The sequence below is a fragment of the Electrona antarctica genome (assembly GCF_951216825.1).
Source record: "Electrona antarctica genome assembly, chromosome: 22".
In the NCBI taxonomy this organism is placed as follows: Eukaryota; Metazoa; Chordata; class Actinopteri; order Myctophiformes; family Myctophidae; genus Electrona; species Electrona antarctica.
In genome coordinates this window covers 35121725-35147109 of record NC_136805.1, presented here as the reverse complement: position 1 = coordinate 35147109, position 25385 = coordinate 35121725, and the positions used below count along the sequence as shown (strand labels likewise).

Sequence of the window (25385 nt, the reverse complement as noted above, 5' to 3'; positions counted from 1 at the left end):
GATCTCGCACTTAGTAAAGTCACTCTGGATAAGAACTTACTTTTGCTAAATGCCTAAATAGTAAATTGTCAACCTAATGATACAATAAGTCAGTGGTTATCAACCTTTTCAGGTCGCGACGACACAAAATAATCGTATTCGAACTGAGGACAGTTTTGCCTCGAAGTCAAAGACCCTAAAAGTCCAGCTGTATTGGTTTCTAGCAAAACAGAGACTGGTTTTGTGTCAGCCAATCACAGGCTGATGTGAATGCAATGACACACTGCCCTGTGTCTGCACTTCACACTGCTAGGTAGAGAGAGAGACAGAGAGAGGCAGTGAAGCACAGTTGTTATTGTATTGGCTATTTTCAGATGCATATGTTAGTGTATTGTTTATAGGACGTTTGTAATGCACTGGCCGGCCATCATCCTGCATTCGATTGGGAACTGATTCAAATAGGGACTTACTGATGTAATCGCCCATTACATGTTTGTTTATTGGGATTTGACTTTTAGGGACTTTTGACATAACTATTTATTTTTTATTTTAAAATCTATTGTAGTATTATATCTCCATCTGCATTTGCTCTAGGAGTGTAAAGGAGAGGAGAGGTGAAAAATGTTTTTCCTGTCAAAAAAATAGTAGGCTGGTAGCCTACTAATATGCTAATTTATCTTTAAACAATTATATTTGAAAAGATTTTTAATTTAATATCTTAAACAAAGTGTAACGATATTAGCAACAAAAAAAGAAGCTCTGTTAGTGATGGTAGTTGCGTTCTCTTTGGGCTTGCTATTTTAGTCAAACCACAGGATATTTTTGTACACAACCGTTCTAAACATTAAACTATAAGTACATTATCAAATGGTTACGGTTTAACTGGAGAGGCAAGAAGTCATGACATGGGCACACAACCTAATCCTGTGTTTTAATTGGTTTAGTGCTAACGCCCAGGTCCAGGTCCGCTCCATCTGTTTCTGTGTGCACGTTTGAATGAAAGGCGTCTCCATTATTAACCCATTTAGGACAGACCAGATTCTACTGGTTCTTCTAATGACAGTTTAATGAAAAACCTACCGGTATGTTTCTATCAGTGGTTCTCAAACCATTTCATGTCAAGGACCCCAAAAATGATATGTAGTTGGCCGCTGACCCCCATCTGAAAATGTTATTACAGGCCCAGAAGCAAAACATTCCCTGTGAAAGCATTTGCAAAGATTTGCGCCACATTTTTAGGATTTTTGCTTGTAGATCTGCTATTTCCCAACAGCTTTAGTTTAAAATAATGGTTAAAGTGGTTAAATGCTAAAGCGACACAGATGCATTCCCGTCCTAAATAGACCTATGCACAGTATATCTGACATGGATGAAATAGAAACAAATAATAGTGCCTATCCTGCAAAGAGACAGCCATAACTTTTCATCCAGTTTGTCTCTTTGAACAGAAGGTTGAGTGGAATATAACAGAGAGGGGGATTAGATGAGGCTGGTGATTACTGACTGGTCTGAACCATCTTGGTAGTCTCTCACAGTCCTGTTTTATAAACAGTAGGTCACATACTGTAGATGCTGTTACCTATACTGTACATGTATACTAAATAACTGCTCCATCCTATGACCATATATATGACAACCAGGACGACTGCTCTGTCGTCTGGTCCTGTCACCCTGGTTTACTGTTGTCATACACAAACAGATCAAGGCTATTAGACACACATGTAACCCCCCCTGGCTTCAGACATGCGCATGCCCACTCCACATACACACACACACACACACATATGTATACACACGCACGCACACTCACTGACAGCAGCTTTCTCCTTTCTGAACCAGTCCACACACTTGAGGACATCCACACCAGATATGAGCTTCACCATCGAAGAGAGGGGCAGACCAAACACCCTGGATTACAGAGTATTCTTCAGTAAGTGGATTCTGTAAATTGACATTGCATCTCTAAGGTTTGTGCTGGGTGTTACCTTCCTGAAAATGTGTCTACTGTGCCTGAGTAATTGTCATAGTCCTTACATTTATAGTGATATCTAATATTGTCATCATAGGCCTACAGCTCATGTTGAGAGTTTTGACATTCTTGATGTTGCCTGTAGGATGCAATGCTATGACTGCTGCATTGCATCATATTGTTGACTTATTCACTTAAGATGTACTAAATGAAGGATATATTTCTCCCACTGACAGAAAACTCTGAGGGCAAATACGTCTCTCCTTTCCACGACATACCCATCTACGCAAATGAATCTGAGGTAATGACCTCTTCAATCAAATGCTAAATCTATGCTTTGTATGCACTTTTCCTTCTCTGATTCAAGATTCACTCATACAAGTACAAACAGCAAAAAAACCACAGACTGTTAACTCTACAACATCGGCAACGAGTCACATATTACTGTGTTTATATATTGTGTTTAGAAATATGAGCATTTTTACAGATCCAAGGCAGTTTTTTATTCACGTATTTTATTCTTGTCCTTACTATAGGGCTCTGATAGCATCAGGACAGGGAAAACAGAAAACTCTTGTGGAGTCTCTACATGGTGCCCCAGGATGGCTTTTTATAATGCTGGGAAATTCACCTTGCAACAACATTCCTCTGTTAAGATCTAGAATTGCCTGTAATGGAAGTAGAAAACACACAATCACAGTGTCATTAGGACATCATGGAACGCACTTACAGTGTCAACAAATTATCAGTACAGTAAAATGAAACCAAATCCATTTGGTTTAATTTTATACTCTCAAGAGTTAAAGATCTATAAGGGTCCATTCAGTTACCAACTTTCCAGCTGTGTGGGGACCCCCTGGATCCCCCTCATGGACCACTGGTGGTCCCCGGACCACTGAGGTAGTGTATCTGTGTCATACGGAGTAGTTTTTAAAGTATGGCCTTATTCACTGACGGAAGGTGTGATGAATTGTGTAACATAAGAGAATAGAGAGAGTTGATACCATGCAGTATTAGTAATATAGCGAAGCTTTTGTCTTTCTAGAATGTCTTTCATGCAGTTGTTGAGGTTCCACGGTGGACAAATGCCAAAATGGAGGTAAATGTGCACAATGGATTGGCGTGCGTGCGTGCGTGCGTGCGTGCGTGCGTGCGTGCGTGCGTGTCTGTGTCTGTGTCTGTGTTTGGGAGACTTGAGTCTTTATACAAGAGATTACAGATAGAATAGATAGAATAGAACAGTGCTTGTGTTAGTTGCCACATGGGATTACTCATTACTGAAACACATTTCTCAACTTCATCTTGCATATACTGTACATACTGTATATACTGTACCTTTTGTAATACAATGTGTGAAAATATAATGATCATTAATTTGCTCATTCATACCATATTTATGAATGTGTGCCTGCCTGGCCCTGCCATCACACTATGATAATTGTGTCTCAGATTGCCACCACAGACCCGATGAATCCACTGAAGCAAGATTTAAAGAAAGGGAGTCTTCGTTATGTGGCCAACGTGTTTCCTCACAAAGGATATATCTGGAATTATGGAGCGATACCACAGGCAAGTTCACTTCTACCATGTCCAAGTAACTACTCTGATCTTTAAGTAAAAGTGGCATTGCCACAGTGTAAAAACATTCTTTGTTACAAGTAAGAGTCATGCAGTCCAAATCTTTCTTAAGTCAAAGTATAAAGGTGTTGGCAGCAAAATATACGTATAAAGGTAAAAGTATCCATTATGCAGAAAGGCCATTTCAGAATCATACTAGTATATCATGTTATTGGACTTATCTTATTGATCATTAACCCCTTAAGTCCTATTTTATACTGTTTGTTCGGACATAGCCTATCTACAACTACTTGAGTAAATCTTCTCTGTCGGGTGGAAAGCTTGTATGTCCAACCACTTTTCAGATAAAACAAAAATAGCAAAAGCAGCAGATCTACAAGTTCAAAACGCTTGTGGATCTGCTGCTTTTGTGTGATGCTGTACTGTGATCAAGTAGGGCATTCATTTACGAAAAAACACATGGTGGTTTCTGCCCCGACTGCAACGAAATGTACTTTATCTCACTTTCCACCATTGGTTCAAGTGTGCACATGTCGCCCGCCAGTCACAGTCTTCATTAACCACACGCTCTGCACAGACAGACATGGGAAGACCCTGGACACAAGGATGGGGACACAGGCTGCTGCGGTGACAATGACCCCATTGACATATGTGACATAGGAAACAAGGTACTGGGGACTCTGAACGCTCACAGTGCTCCACTCTTCTGCTATAGTGCGGTGCCCTCTCTCTCTCTCTCTGTCTGTCCGTCTCTCTCTCTCTCTCTCTCTCTCTCTCTCTCTCTCTCTCTCCCCCCTTGGTTTTCTGTCTCTCTTCTACACTGACCTATCTGAAAATGAAAAGTATAACGTGCCAAAACTAAATCTTTAAATAATAATGTCTTGTCTCTCCCCATTTTCAGGTGTGCTCTCAAGGTGAGGTGATCAAGGTCAAGGTTCTGGGAACCCTGGCTTTGATTGATGAAGGTGAAACGGACTGGAAGGTCATCGTGATCAATATGGATGATCCTGAGGCCCCTGACTTCAACGGTACAAGCATTGTCTGATTGGGAATAATAGGGCTGCAACTATACATTGCCGTATCGATTAATCAAATAATCGAGAAGTGCGTTTAAAAAAAAGTCTATATCAACAACTTGATTAACCACTTGAGCGTCATTTTATACTGTACATTGTTGCATATCAGTGTAGCTCAGAAATAATTAAACTAGTTGTTCTACAAGTGCACAATGTGATGTGACACATTGTAGAGCGGCTATTTTCACTATTTGTAACTTTCCGCCTATAATGGCGTGAATAATGAGACAATAGCCTGGGCTGTGGCTCAGCGGTCCAGGCACCTTGGCTGGTAATCCAGTCTGGCAGTGTGCCACGGGTTCGACTCCCGATCCCGACGGCCTTTACTGCATGTCACCCCCCATCTCTCTTCCCATTTCAGCCTACTGTCTGTCCCTCCATAAAAATATAAAATAAAGGCCAAAGCCACAAAAAATAATTTAAAAAAATAAATAATAATGAGACAATAGGGAATCATTACTAATAATTGTATTCTATTATTGATTAGATTATTTGTCATAATCGATTGAATTGAATAGTTCGAGTAAGTGTTGCACCCATAATTGGGATCATTGTTAACCCATTTTGGGCGGGAACCCCTTTTGGTGTTAGCATTATGTTATGCTTTAGCTATTGAAAAATAGCAGATCTACAAGCTCATGCTTGTAGGTCTGCTATTTTTGAAAAATCGAAGAACGACTGACATAGAAACATAGCTTTTTTCAGAAAACTGTCAGGATGTAGAAGACATTTTTAGAATCTGATCTCAGGTCAAAATGGCTTTAATTGCAGAAATTGGGCCACAACTCATTGTGAGGACATAATGGAGTTCTCTGGTCTTGTTGGTTTGCACAGATATTGATGACGTAAGAAGACTCAAGCCAGGCTACCTTGAGGCAACATTTGATTGGTTTAAAAGATACAAAGTCCCCGATGGAAAACCCGAAAACCAGTTTGCTTTCAATGGAGAGTTCAAGGACAGGGTAAACCATTTCAACTTTAAATTATTATTATCAAAAAAGAAAAAGGTTAACCCATTTAGACCGGGAACCCCTATTCGTTGTTATACCTATTGATTTGGGAAGCCTGTTTCTGTTGCTATATATGTACAGTATATACAGTATAGCAACATATTTATTTTTGATTTTTATTTTTTAATTAAAATCTGACGTTTTTTAAAACCTTAGATCAGGATTTAGAAGCCGTTTATAGAATCGACCTCTTTCGACATAATTCCAATTTATCCCTGAATAGTATTAAGTATTCACACTATTCTTGTACTTGGTTGTTGTAATATTGCAAATAATAAATTGTATAATGCAGGATTTTGCCATCAGAACTGTGAAGAGCACCCATGAGTTTTGGAAAGCACTGATGTCTAAGAAGACCGATGCAGGGGGAATAAATTGGTGAGCAATACATAATATGGACAATAATGCCCTCATTGCCATTTTGCAGACATTACAATGTCACTATTTGGAAATTCTTGTGATCATCATCAGCACACCTTCCATTATTGAACAATTTAACCCAGTAGTCCAAATTTCTAACGTAGCATTCTTCCTGTAAAACCCTGAATCTGATGAATGCAAGAAATCGTTGTCTACACAAAAACATGGATCGGATATTTCCTACTGTATGTCCAAAACAGTTACTCATGTAACCAATGGGTCCAATGGATCCTAGCCTCATTCCCAGCCTTATGAATGGATCCAATGCAGTTATTATTGAGTCACAGGCTTTTGGTATTCTTTTCATTGGTTAAATATTTATCACAGCCACAGCCCACAGACACACTTAACCACATTCAACCTGTCCTGGCATCTAATCCTTGTTTTGGGCATGTCATAAAAGTATAATAGCAGACCTACAAGCTCAACACGCACCGCAATGCAATGCATTGTGAGCTTGTGGATCGGATATTTCCAACACTTTTATGCAGAGTATAAAATAGGGCAATAATATTTATGAGAAAAATAAAAAGACATCTCTTGGCTGATGTGGTTGTCTTGGTTTTGTCTTGTATCAGCATGAATACCAGTGTGCCAGATAGCCCTTTCTGCTGCTCTGAGAAGGCTGCAGAGGCTGTCGTTGATGCTGTGAGTTCAGATTCACTTTATTGTCACTTAGATGCACTGTTTAGGTACATACATGTGAAAAACGTACGCTCGGAATCTCCAATACAATAAAACATGATCATAAAATATATATTAAAGACCTACAAACATTCAAGTGAGTTCATGTCACTTACTATTTATGTGTCATATCAGCTAGACTGAAAAGTAAAACATGTCAATATACTGTGTTTCATGACATGAGCATTCATCTACATAATTCCAGGATGTGTAGCCTGGCTAAAGTTTATACTTTGAAGTGAAATTTGGTAACGCAACATGAAATAACAGACTCGATGACCGGATGTACCACAGCTTCTGACTACAATTTGTGAATGATTTAATAACAGGCATGCGCTTTTGGAGCTGAAGATCCCATTCCAAGTTCAGGTAGGCTGCTGCATAACATTTGTGCTGTCATTATATATGCATGTTATTTATTATTGTTAATTTGTGTTATTCAGCTAATGTTTGACATATTATTATTCTATTTTCCTTTTCACAGTGGACAAGTGGTTTTACTACGAGAAGTAGCTAAACAACACCCTGGACAAATTCGAAGATGGAACTGCTATCTTGCTCAACTAATTGAATACAACTGATTCAGACATGTATTGTTGACTGCCTTGGTCTGCAGCATTTAAACACACAAACACAATGCCTATTCAAAGGCTTTCAAATATATCTGATCTACAAGCTTGTGTAGCTTGTAGACTGTTTTTGCTAATTTGTAGAAATGTTGGAAACCTTTGAAAACTATTGGAAGATCTTCGTCTATAATAACAAACCTGAAATAGGAACACCAGGGTGAAAGTGGTTTACTTGATTTATTTATTTATTTTTACCCCACTTTCTCAATGTGGGATACGGGGACCCCCAGGGGTCCTTAGTGCGGTTCCAGGGGGTCGGGGTAGAGAAATAACTGGTAACTCATAGAGCGTGCAAATGGAACCATGGACGTGGGCCTAATGCATAGTAAACTGGGGGTCCTTAACATTTAAATAATCACTGCTCTTATGGATATTTCTTGTTATCAAAACTGTTCTGATTGTGATTGTGTGGTGTCTTCCATAATACTTTGGTTACGATTGATGATGTGATTTTTGATCAATAAACTTTGTGTCACTGGAAATGAGTGATTTAATATAGGAAGAAACTGTTCTGATTGTGATTGTGGCTTCCATAATACTTGTGTGATTTTTTTATCAATATACTTTGTGTCACTGTAAATAAATGATTCATTTAATGTATGAATGGTATGCTACAGAAAGGAAATGTACCAGTTTACTACTGCACAGTTCTTTTCACTGCATGTTTATTTCTTCTCCAAATTAAATTGATGAGATAGAAGAAAGATGGAAAAGCCACAGTTGAGATTCGTGACCATTCAGAGAAGCAGTCAGCATGTGACAAACACGTGTGCATTGATCGGTCTGCTAAAGCCATAGTCTACATCAGCCCTTGAAGTAAAAGTACTGCATTTTTTTAAACTACACATTTTCTAAAATAGTCTATAGACATGACGATCTACAAGCTCACAAAGCTCCCAAGCTTGTAGGCTAATGCGAAGCATTGTGAGCTTGTAGATTAGCTACTATTGTATAGATTACGTTTACAAAAGGTACTTAATTGGTTATTGTACGTTTTATATTAGCCTAATAATCTAAATCTACAAAGTAACGTGTATAAAGTTTTCAAATAGTGGAGTAAAAAATGAAAATATCTGAGTGCTGGAGACAGTGTGAGTATAAAGTATTGGAAAAAGGGAAACACTCAATTACCTCAAATTTGTGTACAGTAGGCCTACTTTATAAATTGACAGTACATTCCATCCACTGCCCAAAATACAATGAATGGCAGGATGTCATACAGAAGTGGTTCTCAAAGTGTGGACTGGACTCTCAGGGACCTTGGGGGGTTCTTCTAAATTGACTGTTACAATGAAGTCTGTAACTCTCTGACAGACAGTATGCAAAATACAAATGCTTCCATGTCACAGTTATGGGGGCTCTTTCTTTGACATGTAAAAGTTTGAGATCCACTGGCACTGACATACATAAAACAGTTGGTCAATGGTCATGCCATTCCCATCCACACGGGGCCGCTACTGCACCTGCAACACGTACTGTATCTACTGAGGGATGCAGTCATTAGGACTGACTGTGTCCGTCCGTTTCCAAGGATACCAGAGTTAGCTTGCTAGCGGGTCGTCCACTGCTGCCATTTATGTAAGTGAGGATTTGACAGCCAAAACCCTATTGATTATTACAATAAAAAGCCGTGGACTGCAAACTCGGAATAAAAGGGCCGCGTCCCGTCAGTCACTCGCTTGCTTGGCAGACACGGTTTGTGGAGCTACAAAGTGGCTTTACCTAGCATGCTAATAATGCTACGTTGCTAGTTTGCTACTAGTCAGTTTAACGTCAGATTAATGGTAAACTCTCATGTACCGTTAATGCGATTTCACGTCTACTGCTAACTGCGTGGTCCGGGGACCCCCACCCACCCTGAGGTCCTCGGACGGAGACGGACCTCGAGGGGGTTGCCAGGGGTCCCCCAGCCAAATGAGTTATAGCGTCGAAAATCAGTTTAGCCACTTTAAACCAATATAGACTAGTAAGCCTACTGTGTATTCGAAATGTTTTTAACAACGCAAATCTTGTATGGTGGGTGGGTGGGGGTCCCTGGCAGGCTGGCACATATTATTGTCAGACAGAGGGGGGCATTATAATTTGTGGGGGTCCTTCATGAAAAAGTTTCAGAACCACTTGGTTATGCTGTGTGTTTGGCAATCAGCTAACACTTTCAATTCAAGTTATCTTAATTCATTATGTCACTACAAATTAACACTTGGATCATGTTCAGATGTTACATTATTTGTATCTGACATCACATGACTTCTTAACCGTTCTCAACCATCTGTTTCTCTTCCAGGCAAAATGTCATTCTTATTTGACTGGATCTACAGGGGTTTTAGTGGTGTTTTACAGTTCTTAGGTAAGCATTGTTGCCTGGCATGGCATCCAATTTCTTAATATGATGAATCTAGAGTTGCAACACCAACCATTAACAGCCCATACATCCACACAGAAAAGTCCTATCCGATTGTATTAAACAACGTTAAACTCACCAAGATTGCAGCAGAACGAAAAGATTTTATATCTGCAAGTTTTTGTTTCATAAAAATCTACCATAGACATTATGAGCTACTTTCTGTCAATACATTCTGTGCAGGTGACATTTTTTGTGTTCGAGTTTGGAAGCGCTGATGGTTGATGCTGCTAGGCTATATTAACTAATACGTTTCGCTGCTTCTAAACCGTGCTTTAGTTTGTAAGAACATGTTTTGTGAAATCACTCATTCAGGTCTATACAAAAAGTCTGGGAAGCTGGTTTTCCTGGGCCTGGACAACGCCGGCAAAACCACACTCTTACACATGTTGAAAGACGACAGGCTGGGACAGCATGTACCCACACTACATCCAAGTAAGACCACATACATGTACCCACACTACATCCAAGTAAGACCGCATACATGTACGCACACTACATCCAAGTAAGACCACATACATGTACCCACACTACATCCAAGTAAGACCACATACATGTACCCACACTACATCCAAGTAAGACCACATACATGTACCCACACTACATCCAAGTAAGACCACATACATGTACCCACACTACATCCAAGTAAGACCACATACTGTACATGTACCCACACTACATCCAAGTAAGACCACATACATGTACCCACACTACATGATCCAAGTAAGACCACATACTGTACATGTACCCCACACTACATCCAAGTAAGACCACATACATGTACCCACACTACATCCAAGTAAGACCACATACATGTACCCACACTACATCCAAGTAAGACCACATACATGTACGCACACTACATCCAAGTAAGACCACATACATGTACGCACACTACATCCAAGTAAGACCACATGCATGTACCCACACTACATCCAAGTAAGACCACATACATGTACCCACACTACATCCAAGTAAGACCACATACATGTACCCACACTACATGATCCAAGTAAGACCACATACATGTACCCACACTACATGATCCAAGTAAGACCACATACTGTACATGTACCCCACACTACATCCAAGTAAGACCACATACATGTACCCACACTACATCCAAGTAAGACCACATACATGTACCCACACTACATCCAAGTAAGACCACATACATGTACGCACACTACATCCAAGTAAGACCACATACATGTACGCACACTACATCCAAGTAAGACCACATGCATGTACCCACACTACATCCAAGTAAGACCACATACATGTACCCACACTACATCCAAGTAAGACCACATACATGTACCCACACTACATCCAAGTAAGACCACATACATGTACCCACACTACATCCAAGTAAGACCACATACATGTACGCACACTACATCCAAGTGAGACCACATACATGTACCCACACTACATCCAAGTAAGGAGGCTTCAAGTGAAAGGTTACGGGAAAAGCGGGCCCCTGGGAACTCTGAGAAAATGTTATCCCCATATTTAAACTTTTTGTGTAAATGTAAATTTCTGCCCTACTTGATCATACTACAGAGTACAGAGTCAAAAGTATCAAAGTAACGAAGTATCAAAAGTAGCAGATGTACGAGCTCGAAATGCAGCGTGAAGCAACGCGTTTTGCTGCTACTTTTGAATTTGAATCCTGAAAAGTAACGGTTTTGGATATGAGGTTTCCACCCGACAGAGACAATATAATCTTTCTTTGAATAACATCTAAGGCCTATATTTCTACAAAGGTCTGATAATTATGTACCGTGCATCTTCAAATCATGTACAGTGTGTACTCTATCCGACCATTCCGGCCTAAAGCATACATACATTCATTTCTTTATTTATTTTTACATTTTGGAATGTGAATGTTCACTGTAGGGTTCAATTTTGTTATTGTATGAATTAGTATTGATCACTATTCACTACAGATACAGTACATTATGTTTGGCATTAAAGGAATATATTTTAAGTGATGTCTATTCACTCACTAAGTTATCCTTTTTTCTTATTTTTTAAGCTTCTGAAGAGCTGACAATTGCTGGGATGACCTTCACAACCTTTGATTTGGGGGGCCATGTACAAGGTGAGACCTTTTTGCTGTCCGTTTATTTAGCTGTCTGTCACGAGTCACGACACGCCATCATTAACGTATTTCTTCCCTATGTGTACAGCAAGACGAGTTTGGAAGAACTACCTGCCAGCTGTGAATGCAGTCGTCTTTCTCGTAGACTGCGCCGATCATGACAGACTCAATGAGTCCAAGGTTGAACTTGATGTAAGGTTTCAACTGAACTCAAACATACATACACCTCCCTCGGCCTCACTGAGTATTGTGCCAATTTCACAACATTTCCTCTGGAATGGAAGGTTCTACTAGGGGTGGTAATTTAATTTACAAATAATCGATTTGGGGGGCACTGTTCTTTCTTCTTTTGAAAAACAATTGTGGAAACGGTGGACACTTTTGTGCGATACCGTTGTATGACAAAATATAAAATAAAGTAAAAGTGGTTAACCAGATTTTGCGTTTTAGTCAATTTTAGTCAAATCTACTAATCAAATGATTCCCGAGCGCGGCACGGCTGCAGCTCACCGCTCCTTGGCTGCGGCTCACTGCTCCAAGAGATGGGTCAAATGCGGAGAACAAATTTCACTGCGGTAACGTGTGTGACAAATCGTATGACTTTGAACTTTGATCTTTGATGATCTTTAAAAAAATCGACTGTTACAATTCTTCCCAGTAGATTCATTGATGTATAAAAAAACATTTTACAAAATAGATTCTCGATTGTTCAAACTAAATGATAGACTAATCGGAAGTTGCATCCCAACATTCTACTAAGCTCCAGTCTTTCTTTCTTCCCTGGTTTGTAGGCTCTACTAGCAGACGATACCATTGTCGACGTGCCAGTGTTGGTGTTGGGGAACAAGATCGACCGGCCAGAGGCCATCAGTGAAGGCGGGCTGAGAGGAGCATTCGCTCTCGATGGTCAGGTCACTGGAAAGGTAAACCTGCCGTATCTCCGAAAACAGCTAAATACACAGTGAAAGAGCACTGTTGGAGGGGAATGCATGTCCATGGGTTGGAGGGATACAGGAAGAGTGGTGCACCTAAAACGGGACGCAATTTCGGTTCCCATGAACCTTATCTGAAGAAACACGGTATGGAAACTGTGAAACGCATGGATTTAAGCTCTCGGTCTCCAGTGCTGATTTCAATCATTTGGATTCCACGGAAGCCAGCATGTCTTGCTAGCCTTGAGAGCTTGCAGATATTATATATCTGATTTGCAGATAGAAGATTAGAGCATTTGAAGTGGTCAAATTAGAAATATGTTTAGAAGCATTTTCCAGAAAACCCTAATGGTCTCTGATATTTCATAAAAGCACAATTTAAAGGCTGTGATTTCTGTGAACAGCAGGACCAATATTACTAAAACAGCATCATTTTGCATATTTTGTTAATTGTTTAGGGCTAGTGTGAGCCGGGGGCGCCTTTCACACTGTTTCACAAATCGATGCTGGATCAACAATGGACTTGGCCATACAAATTATTTTCAGTCGTGAGATTGTAATCAATGTACTCCTGCTACATTGCTCTGCACAGTTCACTTAGTTCTTAGTGGAAAAAAAGCCTCGCTTTGATTTGTTTCTCATTATGCGTGTCTGTCTGTCCGTAGGGCAACGTGTCGGCGAAGGACCTGAACAGCCGGCCACTGGAAGTGTTCATGTGTAGCGTGTTGAAGAGACAGGGTTACGGGGAAGGCTTCCGATGGCTGTCACAGTACATCGACTGACACCTGGGAAGACGGCCCTCGCCTGAAGAAATGTGGGCACAGATTGATAGATCATTATTTTTTTCATTTCCCCTTTTTCTCCCAGTTTTGTTGTTCTCGTTCGGTCAATTCCAAACGTCCCCCTTGTGCTGTGCACGCTACTCCGCTTCTTTTCACCGGGAGGATGGGGACGGATACAGTACACTCTCTTCTTTCCAGTTTAGCTCCCCACTGAACAGCGACCAACCTGTAGGAGTCGCTCACTAGTGCAACGACAGAGAACACTGTCCCTGCCTGGCTTTCCCTTCGTTCGTACGGACGGACGGACGGACGCCCCCAAGCCAGATGCACCACGGAGCGGAGGAATCAAACACCTTGTCTCTGCAATGATGATGGGCAGGTACTTTACCCCGTTTTTAGCCGAGCGACACAGATTTTCTTTTCTTTCTTTTTTTTTTCTCTTTTGTGGGATTGTAGTGGAAACGGTCATCCCTGCTTACTTTCACACGTGGAAACTGAAGGCCTCGATCGACGTCAGCGGGATCCACATTACTAACCGAGAGAGCGTTTTTGTTGTGTTCTGTATATTTAGTCAGGTTTTTAAAGGTTTCTATGCAAACTTTTAAAAGTGGTTCATGGTGAACTATCCCTACGTGTATGATATTTAATGTAACTGCTATTCAATTTGAGTGTGATTACCTCGCACGTTTTTAATCGAGATGCATTTGACAGGTTACATAATACTTATTACAGTGCAAGTGGTACGTTATGCAACAATGTGGATGGTCGCTGTCGGGTGGAAAACCTTGTATGTCTGAAACGAATTCTCCTGGAAATGACGACTTTTTTTCTTTCATTCAGAAGGAGATCGGTGATAGCTACTGTCTAGCAGCGTACCCGTCGCTAGGTAGCGCCTAGTCAATGAAATTATTCAAAACAAATAGAAAAATCAAAACTGGGATGTTAACGACTCATTACTAAATCGTCGGACTCGCTACCTCGCGGTTACAATATTAACTTATAAAAAGACGGCAGCTAAATTAGCTTTAGCCGATTTTGCTTCTGGTTCATTTTGAGGTGAATTTTGGTGGTCTTCAAAATCAAAGTCCCAGCTGCATCCAGGGGCAGCGAAGGGACTATACTACAGACTGAATCCATTCTAGCAGTAAATGAGATAATACTTTTCATTGGTTAAATATTTATAAAGCCCACAGACGGACTTAATCACTTTCACTTAAATATTTTTTAACAGGAGATCTACAACTAGCTATTGACTATTTTTGCACTTTTGTGTGACACTGTTTAACAAAGTAGGGCATTTATTTACTGAAAAAAAAATGAAATATGGACATACAAGGTTTTTGCCTGACAGCGTGTGAGATGGATGGACCCTTGTGCCACATTTAAAATGAAGGATGATTAGTTGATGGAAAGTACAATGGCTTTGGTACCACCAGCTTGGTACCATCGCCGAGAGTAGAATTTGACCAAATTCCGCAGGTGAAAATTAAATGCAAACAATGGGTCCATTGTTTTGTTATCACAGCAGGTTCCCATCCAGTTGTCTACTACGCAATACCCCCAGCCAAAGGTGTGTGCAATCTCTGCTCATGACTTTAAAAAGCTAGGTGAAGAGAAGTGTGCGTTAGCAAATCTTTCAGGTGCAAAATATATTACTGTATATACAGTGTTGAATAGACATTACTCCGGGGTCTTCAATAGGGGGTCCGTGACCCCCTACAGGGCCATCAGTGTTACTCAGGGCTTAAAGTTCTCAGTCCTGGGGACTGATTTCAGTCCTGAGGATCTCATAGGGGTCATTTAATGAGACCAGTGCAGATTTGCAAAAAAAACATTTTCAGTCTTGGGATTGTTTTTGGCTTTAAGCCCTGGTTACTACAGGCCAGGGGGGCACCAAATATTTGTGTGATGTTTTTTGTTTTACATGAACCACTTGAACCTCAGCATCCCTATTCTGGGGAGAACATTAACCAAAAATAGCAGATCTACAAGCTCACAGCGCCTTGTGCTGCAAGGCGAAAGAGGTTTGGGGTACATGGGGGAAAAAAGAACGGACCAAGTACAAAGTGAAAGGTCAAGTTTACTATTGAGGGTTTAAGTGGTTAAATGTCTGAAAATACACATTCATGATTGTGCTGTCAAACACGTGTATGAAGCTTATCTGCTACACAAGTATGTAGTACTCTCAGCTAGGGGGTCCTTGGGCTGACAAATGTTGAAGTTGCATTACTTGATACAATTGATAATCTTCCATATTCAGGCTGAAGTCATGGAACACTTTGCCACAGATAAGATACGGTCGCTGTCGCAATCGTTGTGATTGTGACCCCTACTTTTGAAGGTTATTAATTTGTGGGGGGGAACTTAAATGTAAAAAAAAACACTGTGCATCCGCTGAAAAAACTTTAGTAAGGTGCTGGAGTCACAAAAGGATAATGAAGAGGGGGGGGGGGGGAGTGGAGAAAAAGTGGATAATATCGTTGCTGTCGGGAGGAAACCGACAACGATTTTTTTTTGTGTGCATAAATCAGTGCTATTGGACACCCTTTACGTCTGTCTGTTGGTTGCAAAAATATTGAACCAATGAAAAGTAGTAAAAAAGCCCTTGGACAAAACTTCTTAACTCCAAACTGTCTGCTAACTCCACCCCCTCTCATGCAAGTAATTGACAATTTATAAAGTCACAATACCAACTTTGATGAGGCAGTATTGCTTTGTTTTAAAAATATATTAGGTTTTCTTCATTTCCTGAAATAAATCTTTTTTTATTTTCCTGAAAAATGAACATTTTGGAGTTAGTTTCTTCCCAACAGCAGCGATTTCATTTTGGTACATAGAAGGACCATTTTTATTTGCCGGTTTTGTGCACCGAAGATCTCCACCTGGAAGAAGGGTTATCTTCGATATACTATTGATACTATTGAAAATCAGATATGAAGATAGTAGTCATATAAGTAAGCAATAACCTGAAAACAATACAGACCATAGTCTATATATAGTATATGAATGAATGATCTTACACAGCATTTAGCGAAATGATAAAGTATTGTTTTGACACTTGATACGTTTGTTACCTTTTTCACACATTTCATCGCACGGTAGTAGCACTTTGTCCAAGAGCTGCATTAATTATCTGTTTTGATTGTTTTGAAGTTGCGATCAAAGAGCTGTAAGTTATTGTGGGCAAAATTCACGCCATCTCCTAAGCTTGAAATGCTGCTAGTTAATGTACTTTTTGACTGTCTGTACGTGTACGGACATGAGGGTGCACTTGTAAACACCGACTTGGATCACATGCAAACTGTGACAAATATTATTCAGGATACTCGAGTATTCAACTCTTTATGTTGGAGTTGCATACCATTTTCTGAGACTCGGATAAGCTTATGCATTTATGAAAATGGAATATTAGGCCTGATTGCAATGCTTCGAGATAATCCCAATTATTTTTTGCATAATCACCAGATTCTTTATAATCTGTTATGTTGGAAAATAGTGTAAATAGCTACAAGCTCACTGGCTATTTTAGCTATTTTTCAAAAACATTGGAAATATAAAATTATTAAATATATATGGCCTGTTTTAAGCCATAATGCATTATTTATTTTTGGTCATTGGTACTGGTCATTGAAAGTCATCTCTGTGTGTATTTAACTTATTTGTTATATCTGCCCTGTGCATTCTCCGTTTACAAAGCCTAAGAATGTAAAAGAAGAAAGAAATGTAATTTGTATTCATAATATGTTTTCAGTGTTCAATGCCAAAAAACACAATTAAATCGTTAATCACAATTATTTGTATGACATTCCTCTTTCAGCTTGTGATCAATTTAGGAGTCCTTGAAATGTTTGAGAACCACTGCTCTCCCAGTATCAGGTTGGGGTGCAGTAGCTATATTCTTGAGGCAAAATTAGGTGGCAAAATTGGACAGCAGTGGTCAGGGGTATAGTGGCAGTGAGCTTCCCAGGTCGATCCTGGGCAGGGTACATGAGAACAAATGAGAACAGCGCCCCCCAAAGGCTAACACTAGAGTTCAGGTCATTCACTCCAGCCTTGTGCTGTGGAATTGTGCAGGAAAATGCATGTATTCACTAAAATTCATACAAATAGATAAACAAAAAACTTAACTTAATATTTATTTGTATTATAGCAAACCATTTAAAATTCTCCATTTTGAAATTGAGTGCACATCAGTGATTCTGCTGTGACTCACTGACTAAAAATGTAATTCTCAGATCAGAATAGTCCGGCTTGAGTTGCAACCTCATGGTTCTTTAATAAATATGCCAAGAATTTCAGCAATGTTGACAGGTTGATTTGATTTCTATTTGTCACTGCAGGTTGAATAATAAGCTCTTAACTACCGGTATGTACAGAGTGGTAATTATACAGGTAGCCTATATATAGAATGATAAAACACATTATTTTTTCCTGTTCTCATTCATTTATAGATTCTTAAACATTTTCTTGCTTTAGACCCACTGGAAACAGTGTCATATACTATAGGTGGGAGTGGAGAGAGTGAAACATGAATAGTCATTCTTATACACTCTCACATTGGGCTAATTGGACATTAAACTGCATGGGACCCTAGTGGACCCCACATTGAGAACCACTGATTAATAAACGGACGATTCAATAAAAGACAGATTCGGTCAAATGTACATAAATATCCACACATTTTATTATTTACAATATAATCAATTTACATTTACACAAGTAGATATATAATGTTTATAGTATACACGAGAAAAGGTGCTCATTTAATGAGAAATATCACCATTTCATTGTAACTAGTTTACATAAATTAAATGTATTCAAGGCATAAGGAGTTTAATTACCACAATTAACTGTGACAAATGAACAATATTAAAAGGAGGCTGATGGTTTTCAATTTATGTCACAGCAAGTATAAAATAAGAATACCCTCGCGAGTCGCTATACACACCATATAGTTCACATAAGAAATTAACTAATTTCTGTACATACAAAGAGCTTTTTTTCTGTTTAAGTGTTCCCTTTTCGTTCGGTTGTTCCGACACAAAATGCACAATCCGTCGTACGACGTGGCGACAGCACAACGACGCACGACATGGTCGTGCGACAAAATATGAATCGGGCGTAATGTCACTGAGCACCAAATTCCAGTCGTGCTGCCGTCACTGGCAGCCGCACTCATCCACAATCATGTCTTCGTGGTGTCGAAGGAGCATCTCTCCGTTCTCAAAGTACAGCATGCTTAAGGGGCTCATTTTTGTCGGGGCACAGCAGGGCGACGACACTCTGTCCGGGTGGTAGTGTTTCAGCAGACTCTAGAAGAGGGAGGAGATCACATACAGGGGGTTATGTTTGGCAAAATGTAGCTATTTTGTGTTAAGTATAATTATGTAATGAAGCTTGAGTGTTTTTAGTTGGTTATTAATTTGATCATTGTTTGTGAACTGTCATGTCGGTTCATTGTCATCGTCTATGTAAAATGAAAGTAAAAGTGTCCTGGAAGTCCATATGGGCTGGGCTTCCTTGGAAGCATTAAATACCGATTAGATAACCTAATCTCCAAAGGATACAAAGTCGTGCCCCAGGGATGCTAGGGTGCTTGTAGTTAAAGTAGCCTATAAGTTAATGCTCCCTGTGGGGGAATTTCAGGCGTAAACGTGTCGCTTTACATTTTGTGCACATGCTCACCTGCATATAAGCGTGATTTGTGGGATTCAGGCCCTCTCCGAGAGGACTAGGACAAGTCCCCTCACAGCGGTAGGCGTTGTATCTTTTGGGGAAGATGATCCACGATCCCCAGCCGATGTGATTAAAGTCTACTTGCAAATCAACTCTGCGGCAGAGGGACTCTTCGTTCCCTCGCTTGGACACCTGCGGCCCTCGGATCGCGTGCTCTTTCTGCCCCCTTTTGCTTCTGTGCCTTTTTGGACGTCTGGCTTTTTTAACTTCAGTCGGGGACGTGAACTTGGATTGTTCCGCCGTGTGCAGGAGGCTGGCCTTGGCCTTTGAGCTCTCGCTCGACCCCGTGTGTGAGAAGACGACCAGCAAAGCCCTCTCGCTCATGCTCGGCTCTCTCATGGCGCTCAGCAGATGAGCCGTCGACGGATCGGGCGGCATCGCCAGACCCCTCTTCTTCACGCCCGTCTTCCTCTTTCTCAACACCTGCTTGCTGCGGGTGTTGCGGCTCCTGGACGCCCGTTTCCCTTCCATCCAGCTCGCCAGAGGGCCCGTGGTGTTGAACACTCTCCAGTTGTGCGACGAGGTCATCATGGAAGAGGCGGGGAGCAGTCCGACCAGCTGGCGCTCCTCCTGGCAGGCCCAGCGCGCGTGACACGGGCGCTCGTGCTGGTGGTAGATCTCCACGGAGAGGTTGGCGGCGCTGCCCGCCGTCCGCGGGAGCCTGATCCTGAGCTCCGCCGCCTGGATCTGCTCGTCGGCCAGCAGCGCGTAGAGGTCGAAGGTCGCGATCCAGCGTCCGTGTCTCCGTGTCAGACCTATAATGGAAATGGAGAGAAAGCAACGTTTGCTTTAGATACAGTGGTTCTCAACCTGTGGGTCTGGACCCCCCAGGGGGGTTTTTGGGGGGGGGGCCACCAGATGACAGTGAAGTGTCAATTTAAGGACTAATTGCGAGTTGTTGTGAGCTTGTAGATCAGCTGTTTTCACAATATAATATGTAATGTCTCAACTCCTAGTGCTTGTCAGGGTGTGTGTGTGTGTGTGTGGGGGGGGGGGGGGGTCCCCAGTCCAAATATGATTGTCTTGGGGGCTGAAAAGGAGAAATTAGGTCAAATGTCTGCCAAATATGACGTACATTTGTGGCAACAGGGATTCTGGTTGGCCAGTATGAGATGATGCATGATGATGTACGATGATAAGAGCACCCCTCACTTCACATGGGTGTGATTTTTTCCAAATATGACAACCACAGCCACTGCATGCTTTAGAACAGACTGTACATGTATTCAGCCACACACTTTACAGATATCTTATCTCTGACTCTGAACCTCATTGTTGCTGATCAATAAGTCATTTATCTTATCTTATCACACATCTTGTAAAGTCGATAAGGCGAATTAGGCTTGATGCCACAACATAAATAGCATAGGCTATGTGCCTTATATAGGCTAAACAATGAATTATTCGGTTAACAATAACTCATAAAAGGCTGTGCTTTATCGAAATTTACCGCCTGATTAAACTTATACGGATTAAAATAAAAATCCCAATCACACTTTGCAGCATATAGCAACTGCTTTACATAATGACACCAGGCCAGATGTAAATCAGGGGTAGCCTAATACTCATTCAAAGCAACGGGTGTGGTGTGCTACTTAATTAATGAAAAAAGATTAAAGGATGTTATAAATACGTTTTTCTACGGCATTGTTCGGTGTATATTGGGGGCTATTTGTTCTCTCTGTTGATCAAAGGTGCAAGGGATGGCCCATTCGCGACGACGGGGGTGCGTGGCCTGGCCTGGCCTGCGATCCCCTCTTGCAAAGCATGAACTAATCTACTCCATGTCAAACACTGTCAAAAACCAATCGTTTAACACGTCCTTGAGCCTTTTCGGCTTCTGCATATCCTCGCTCAAACAAATAGGTAAGAACTCTAACACCTAGAAGTGATGTGAAATTGGATTCGGTCCCCCAGTGGCACAGCTGCGCATCAATGTTTAAATCCCCTTGCTTGCCGAGGGGTCGAGCGCTCTAATCTAATCAAGGGACGTGTGAAAAGAAGTAAAGGGAAGTTGTTTATTTGCGTTAACAAGAGATTTGTATAGGGGATGTCTGGCCACGATATCTAATCAACATCGCCCGTTTAAAGAAGAAGCTGGTTTGCTTTGAGAATTAGAGAATTAGAAAACCAGTCTTTTCACACGCTGATCCCCACCTTGGTGCTCAAATGGATGTGGATTGGAGGCCGCTGAGGTCGTCTGGACTGTGGAACGCTGATCTGACAGCACTACCAGCCAGGTCTGATCAGGCTTACAAAAAACATCTAACATTTAACCCAATATATCCCAATAAATGTTAGAATCATGGGTTTTGTGTCTGTCTGTGCCGGATGCACATAACCCCAGGAATATAAAGTAAAATCGGTCTAGGCATATTGTATTCATACGCATTTGAAAACAGCCTAAGCCTACACATGTTCTGCATGTTGGCTATAGTATGGTTACGTCACGTGGCTCCCAATGTTTTGTACCCATCATATTGATATATGTTATCTAATAATAATAGACTGTACACAATAGGCCACACAATCCAGCACCATTGGGTTCAACCATTCAACTCGAAATATCAGATAACTGAACCAAACATTGAGACTTAGACTTTAGACTAGTATACGGCTATACTTTACTTACTTTTGGCCATTACACTTTTGACAGTGTCTGCTTGCTTTGTGGCGGTTTGCTCCAAATAATCCATACTAGGTCGAGATACATTCGACTTGAAATTCCTGTAGAGGTCCATCATGTAGGACGGCAGGTGGTATCCCGTAGAACGGTCCATCATAGCGATGTGATGGTGGTGGTGGTGCAGCGCCCGGGCATTGTGAACTCCCTCCCGTGACGCTGTCATGTGCTGGATCCCTTGGGCCATAAGCAGGATGAGCAGAGAGGATGCGTGCAGCACTACACCCAGGACTCCGAATGACCGCATGATGTTATAGTTTCAAGCAGCCACGTTTAATGACAAATTCCAGTCGGGAGAGATTAGGTGGTCTTATATATATATCCCCCGCCCCCCCCGCACACCCCCTTGCATATTAACAAGTAGCTGAGAACATTAAAGGAAATTGACGTGAGTCCTCAAGACTTGTGACATGACAGGTCATCATCCATTCAATTGCTAATGAGATGCCCGCATCATGGCATGCACATGAGGGCAACTTCTTTTAGCCTATATAGGCCTATACTGCATGCATGATGACGATTTCTCAATCTCTCTAATTCTTCGGCCTCGATTGATTGTTAGCCTTTCCCAAAGAAAGAGTTGCACGCATAATGTAACTAAAAATCTTATGTCAGGCAACATTTTCATGTCAATAATTTAGGCTCATTTATTTGGCCAGAACCCCCCCCCCCCCAATCTGACAAGACATTGTGCCATGGACCCAGATTTCTGTATATAATATTTCACCCCCCCATTCTCAAAAATAAATTAAAATGTAGCAGATCTACAAGTTCATGGTAGATCAGATTATTATTATTATTATTATTATTATTATTATTATTATTATTATTATTATTATTATTATTATTATTATTATTTCCAATTTTCAATAAGCCAAGTAGGCCTATAGCCTACTTATACTCCACTACATCTCTGAGGACAATATTGTAGGGCAGGCTATAGCCTTTAATCCACTACAATTATTTGAAAACGTTATTTACTATAGTTACTTTGTAGTTGTAGATTATTATTATTGTTACAAAACATACTTCAGCCTTATACATTTTGGCCATTTGAAAATACCCGATCTACAAGCTCACAACGTGCAGCCATGCAGATGTAGAGCCTTTTGGTACTTTAAGTACATTTTGATATCCATACTTTTGTAGCTTACTTTAGATTAACCCAAGATAATTTTGAGAGTATTTTAAATTGCAGTATTGATATATCACTAAAGTTATAAAAAGGTATTTTTCCCCACAAGGGTTTATTTATAATAATAATGGTTGTTATAGAATAGATAGTTTGGGGGATGAGAGAAGCTGTAAGCAGGGCTTCTTCTGTACGGAGCCAAGTGCGCATGCTCCGCCCGTTCCTTACAGATAGTGGAAATCCTTTCCTTCTACAATTTCTGGAGAAAAAAAAAGGACATAATAGAAAAGCCAGTGGACTGTGCTTTGCCACGGCAGTGCATCTAAACATCTCTTGTTCTACAGGATACAAAGTGACACATAAGAAGTCGTGTTTTTCTCGTTAGAACAAGCCACGTTTCTACGCCCCCCGAGTGCTGAAATGGTGAGTATTATAACTGTGAAGTTGTTTCCCGTGTGCGTGCGTGCGTGTGTGTGTGTGTGTGCTTCGCATCGCAGTCGCACACCACGTATCGGTGGATGGTGGTGGAAGGGAAAAGAAAGTTTTTAGTTGACGACACATTTTTGAGCGACGTGTGAGCATTTTTCGGCGACACGAGTGACCTGGTGCGTGTTACGAGGCTAAAACGGTTGTTTTCATGATGTGTATTTTGTGTGTGTGCGCGCGCGCGCGTGTGTGTGTGTGTGCATGCATGCATGTGCTTGGCAGTGGGGCACCCCCATCATTGCCTCGTTCTTCTTGAGGTTTTTACTGAGTGAGGAAACTGCATGTTCAAAGATGTCACTGCTGCTGCTGCTGCTGTTGTCGGCCTGTAGATTTCCTTGTGGGTCGTGGTGGCAGTCTCTGTCTCTCACATGGCATGATGAGATGGAAATGCTTTTGATAATTTCCTTTTATAATAACCTATGGCACGCATCAAGAGTCAAGACACCTGTGTTGTTTTTTTAGCAAATGCAAATTAACAGTCGGAAAATGAAAAGGCTTTAGTAAAGAAGAATGCCTCTTGTGTTGGACATTGATTGGTTGAACATTTTATTTGCAGTTTGTAGAATGGGTACAGTCACAGACCGTACAGTTCAATGAAAGTACAGGTCAATACAAAAACTGGATAAAACCAGAAAAAGCACTAAACACTTGTTTACATCAGGGTCCTCCAAAAGTCAGTCAGTCACTCAGTCATGAACCTTCAAAACACTGGTTTGAGTGATTTGATCTATCTATCTATCTATCTATCTATCTATCTATCTATCTATCTATCTATCTATCTATCTATCTATCTATCTATCTATAATGGGGCTAAAATGATAACACAAAAAGTCCCAAGGCTTGTTTCCATTGTGGTCCTGTAAAAAAAACATAACATGGTTCTCAACATGCAGTCCGGGGACCACCAGCTGGTCCAAATGGATGCTTGTGTGTCTGTAATTCTCCGAGTGCACAAAATGGACAAATGGACCCATTTGCACACTCTGCTCTATGTTGAATTAACAGTACACAGAGAGAGAGTTCCAGAGATTTAAATTAAAAGGGTTATAAAACCGGGGTCTGTGGATTTAACGCATTATCAAAGTGTAGGGTTCCTTGAAGAAAAAACAAGAAGCGAAAAAAAGATCACCGCCAGCTTACAGCGTCACAAGACCAGGGTAGTAACCAACCACAAACACACGACTCCCTTTGATGTTGTCTCTTTTGTGAGGGTTTGTGAGGGCCTGTTCTGTTTTAAGTTCCTTCATTTTCCACATCACTTTTCCTTACATCTTTATAGATAGAAACTCTTCTCAACACATTAACCCATTTTGACCTGCGATCAGATTCTAAAAATGTCAGTCGTTCTTCGATTTTTCAAAAATAGCAGACCTACAAGCTCGTAGCGCGCCACTCGGTGGCGCGCTATGAGCTTGTAGATCTGCTATTTTTCAATAGCTAAAGCATAACATAATGCTAACACCAAAAGGGGTTCCCGCCCAAAATGGGTTAAGAGAGATCAATCATTGGACATTCACTATTAATCAAGCCCTGTGCCCCGATAGCCTGCTGAACAGTGATTGTTGCACCCACTTTACCATAACAGCTCTTTAGTCCAGCCTGCTTATCCTCCATCTATATTGATAATATTATTCACAACAGGGTGTGTTTTGTCAAGAAGATGAATCCATTACAGCTGCTAGGATCTCCACTTGAATTTTGTGACCTGATCTTGTGACCAAGATTCAATTTATCCCCTGAGCTATGATGTTTTATGATGACTTTTGTTCTGTACAAACCTT

At 40.9% G+C, this 25385-nt stretch overlaps 4 protein-coding genes across 10 annotated transcripts in view; 3 read left to right on the top strand and 1 right to left on the bottom strand.

Moving 5' to 3' along the window:
* ppa1a (inorganic pyrophosphatase 1a) overlaps positions 1-7832 on the top strand; it is a 35778-nt gene extending 27946 nt beyond the window's left edge. For all 3 annotated transcript variants that reach the window (XM_079493086.1, XM_079493087.1, XM_079493088.1), the window contains exons 4-14: positions 1819-1909; positions 2185-2249; positions 2994-3047; positions 3398-3517; positions 4108-4194; positions 4428-4554; positions 5437-5564; positions 5905-5990; positions 6611-6680; positions 7046-7085; positions 7201-7832. In XM_079493086.1, the coding sequence (XP_079349212.1) occupies positions 1819-1909; positions 2185-2249; positions 2994-3047; positions 3398-3517; positions 4108-4194; positions 4428-4554; positions 5437-5564; positions 5905-5990; positions 6611-6680; positions 7046-7085; positions 7201-7229 (897 nt within the window). In that variant the 3' untranslated portion in view covers positions 7230-7832. The remainder of the gene's footprint in view (positions 1-1818; positions 1910-2184; positions 2250-2993; positions 3048-3397; positions 3518-4107; positions 4195-4427; positions 4555-5436; positions 5565-5904; positions 5991-6610; positions 6681-7045; positions 7086-7200) is intronic.
* A 957-nt stretch (positions 7833-8789) lies between these two features.
* On the top strand, positions 8790-17358 carry sar1aa (secretion associated, Ras related GTPase 1Aa). 4 transcript variants are annotated; one of them, XR_013788756.1, is made up of 8 exons: positions 8790-8923; positions 9630-9692; positions 10062-10181; positions 11788-11853; positions 11942-12045; positions 12645-12776; positions 13451-15316; positions 15454-17358. XR_013788756.1 is itself a non-coding variant. In XM_079492125.1 (7 exons), exons 2-7 carry the CDS (start codon positions 9635-9637, stop codon positions 13565-13567), a joined length of 597 nt encoding a protein of 198 aa, XP_079348251.1. In that variant the 5' UTR covers positions 8790-8923; positions 9630-9634; the 3' UTR covers positions 13568-17358. The 4 variants fall into 4 exon arrangements, 3 of the variants coding, with proteins under 3 accessions (XP_079348251.1, XP_079348252.1, XP_079348253.1); XM_079492125.1 differs by having other exon boundaries at positions 13451-17358; XM_079492126.1 differs by lacking the exon at positions 8790-8923 and adding an exon at positions 8961-9040 and having other exon boundaries at positions 13451-17358.
* A 1368-nt stretch (positions 17359-18726) lies between these two features.
* On the bottom strand, positions 18727-22233 carry ndr2 (nodal-related 2; the record flags this gene model as incomplete). The annotated part of the gene is made up of 3 exons (XM_079492364.1): positions 18727-18879; positions 19253-20058; positions 21936-22233. The coding sequence occupies 3 exons, from the start codon at positions 22231-22233 to the stop codon at positions 18727-18729; spliced, it is 1257 nt and encodes a 418-aa protein (XP_079348490.1).
* A 1165-nt stretch (positions 22234-23398) lies between these two features.
* pald1a (phosphatase domain containing paladin 1a) overlaps positions 23399-25385 on the top strand; it is a 137290-nt gene continuing 135303 nt past the window's right edge. For both annotated transcript variants that reach the window (XM_079493080.1, XM_079493079.1), the window contains exon 1: positions 23399-23541. The gene's annotated coding sequence lies outside the window, so the exon portion shown is untranslated. The remainder of the gene's footprint in view (positions 23542-25385) is intronic.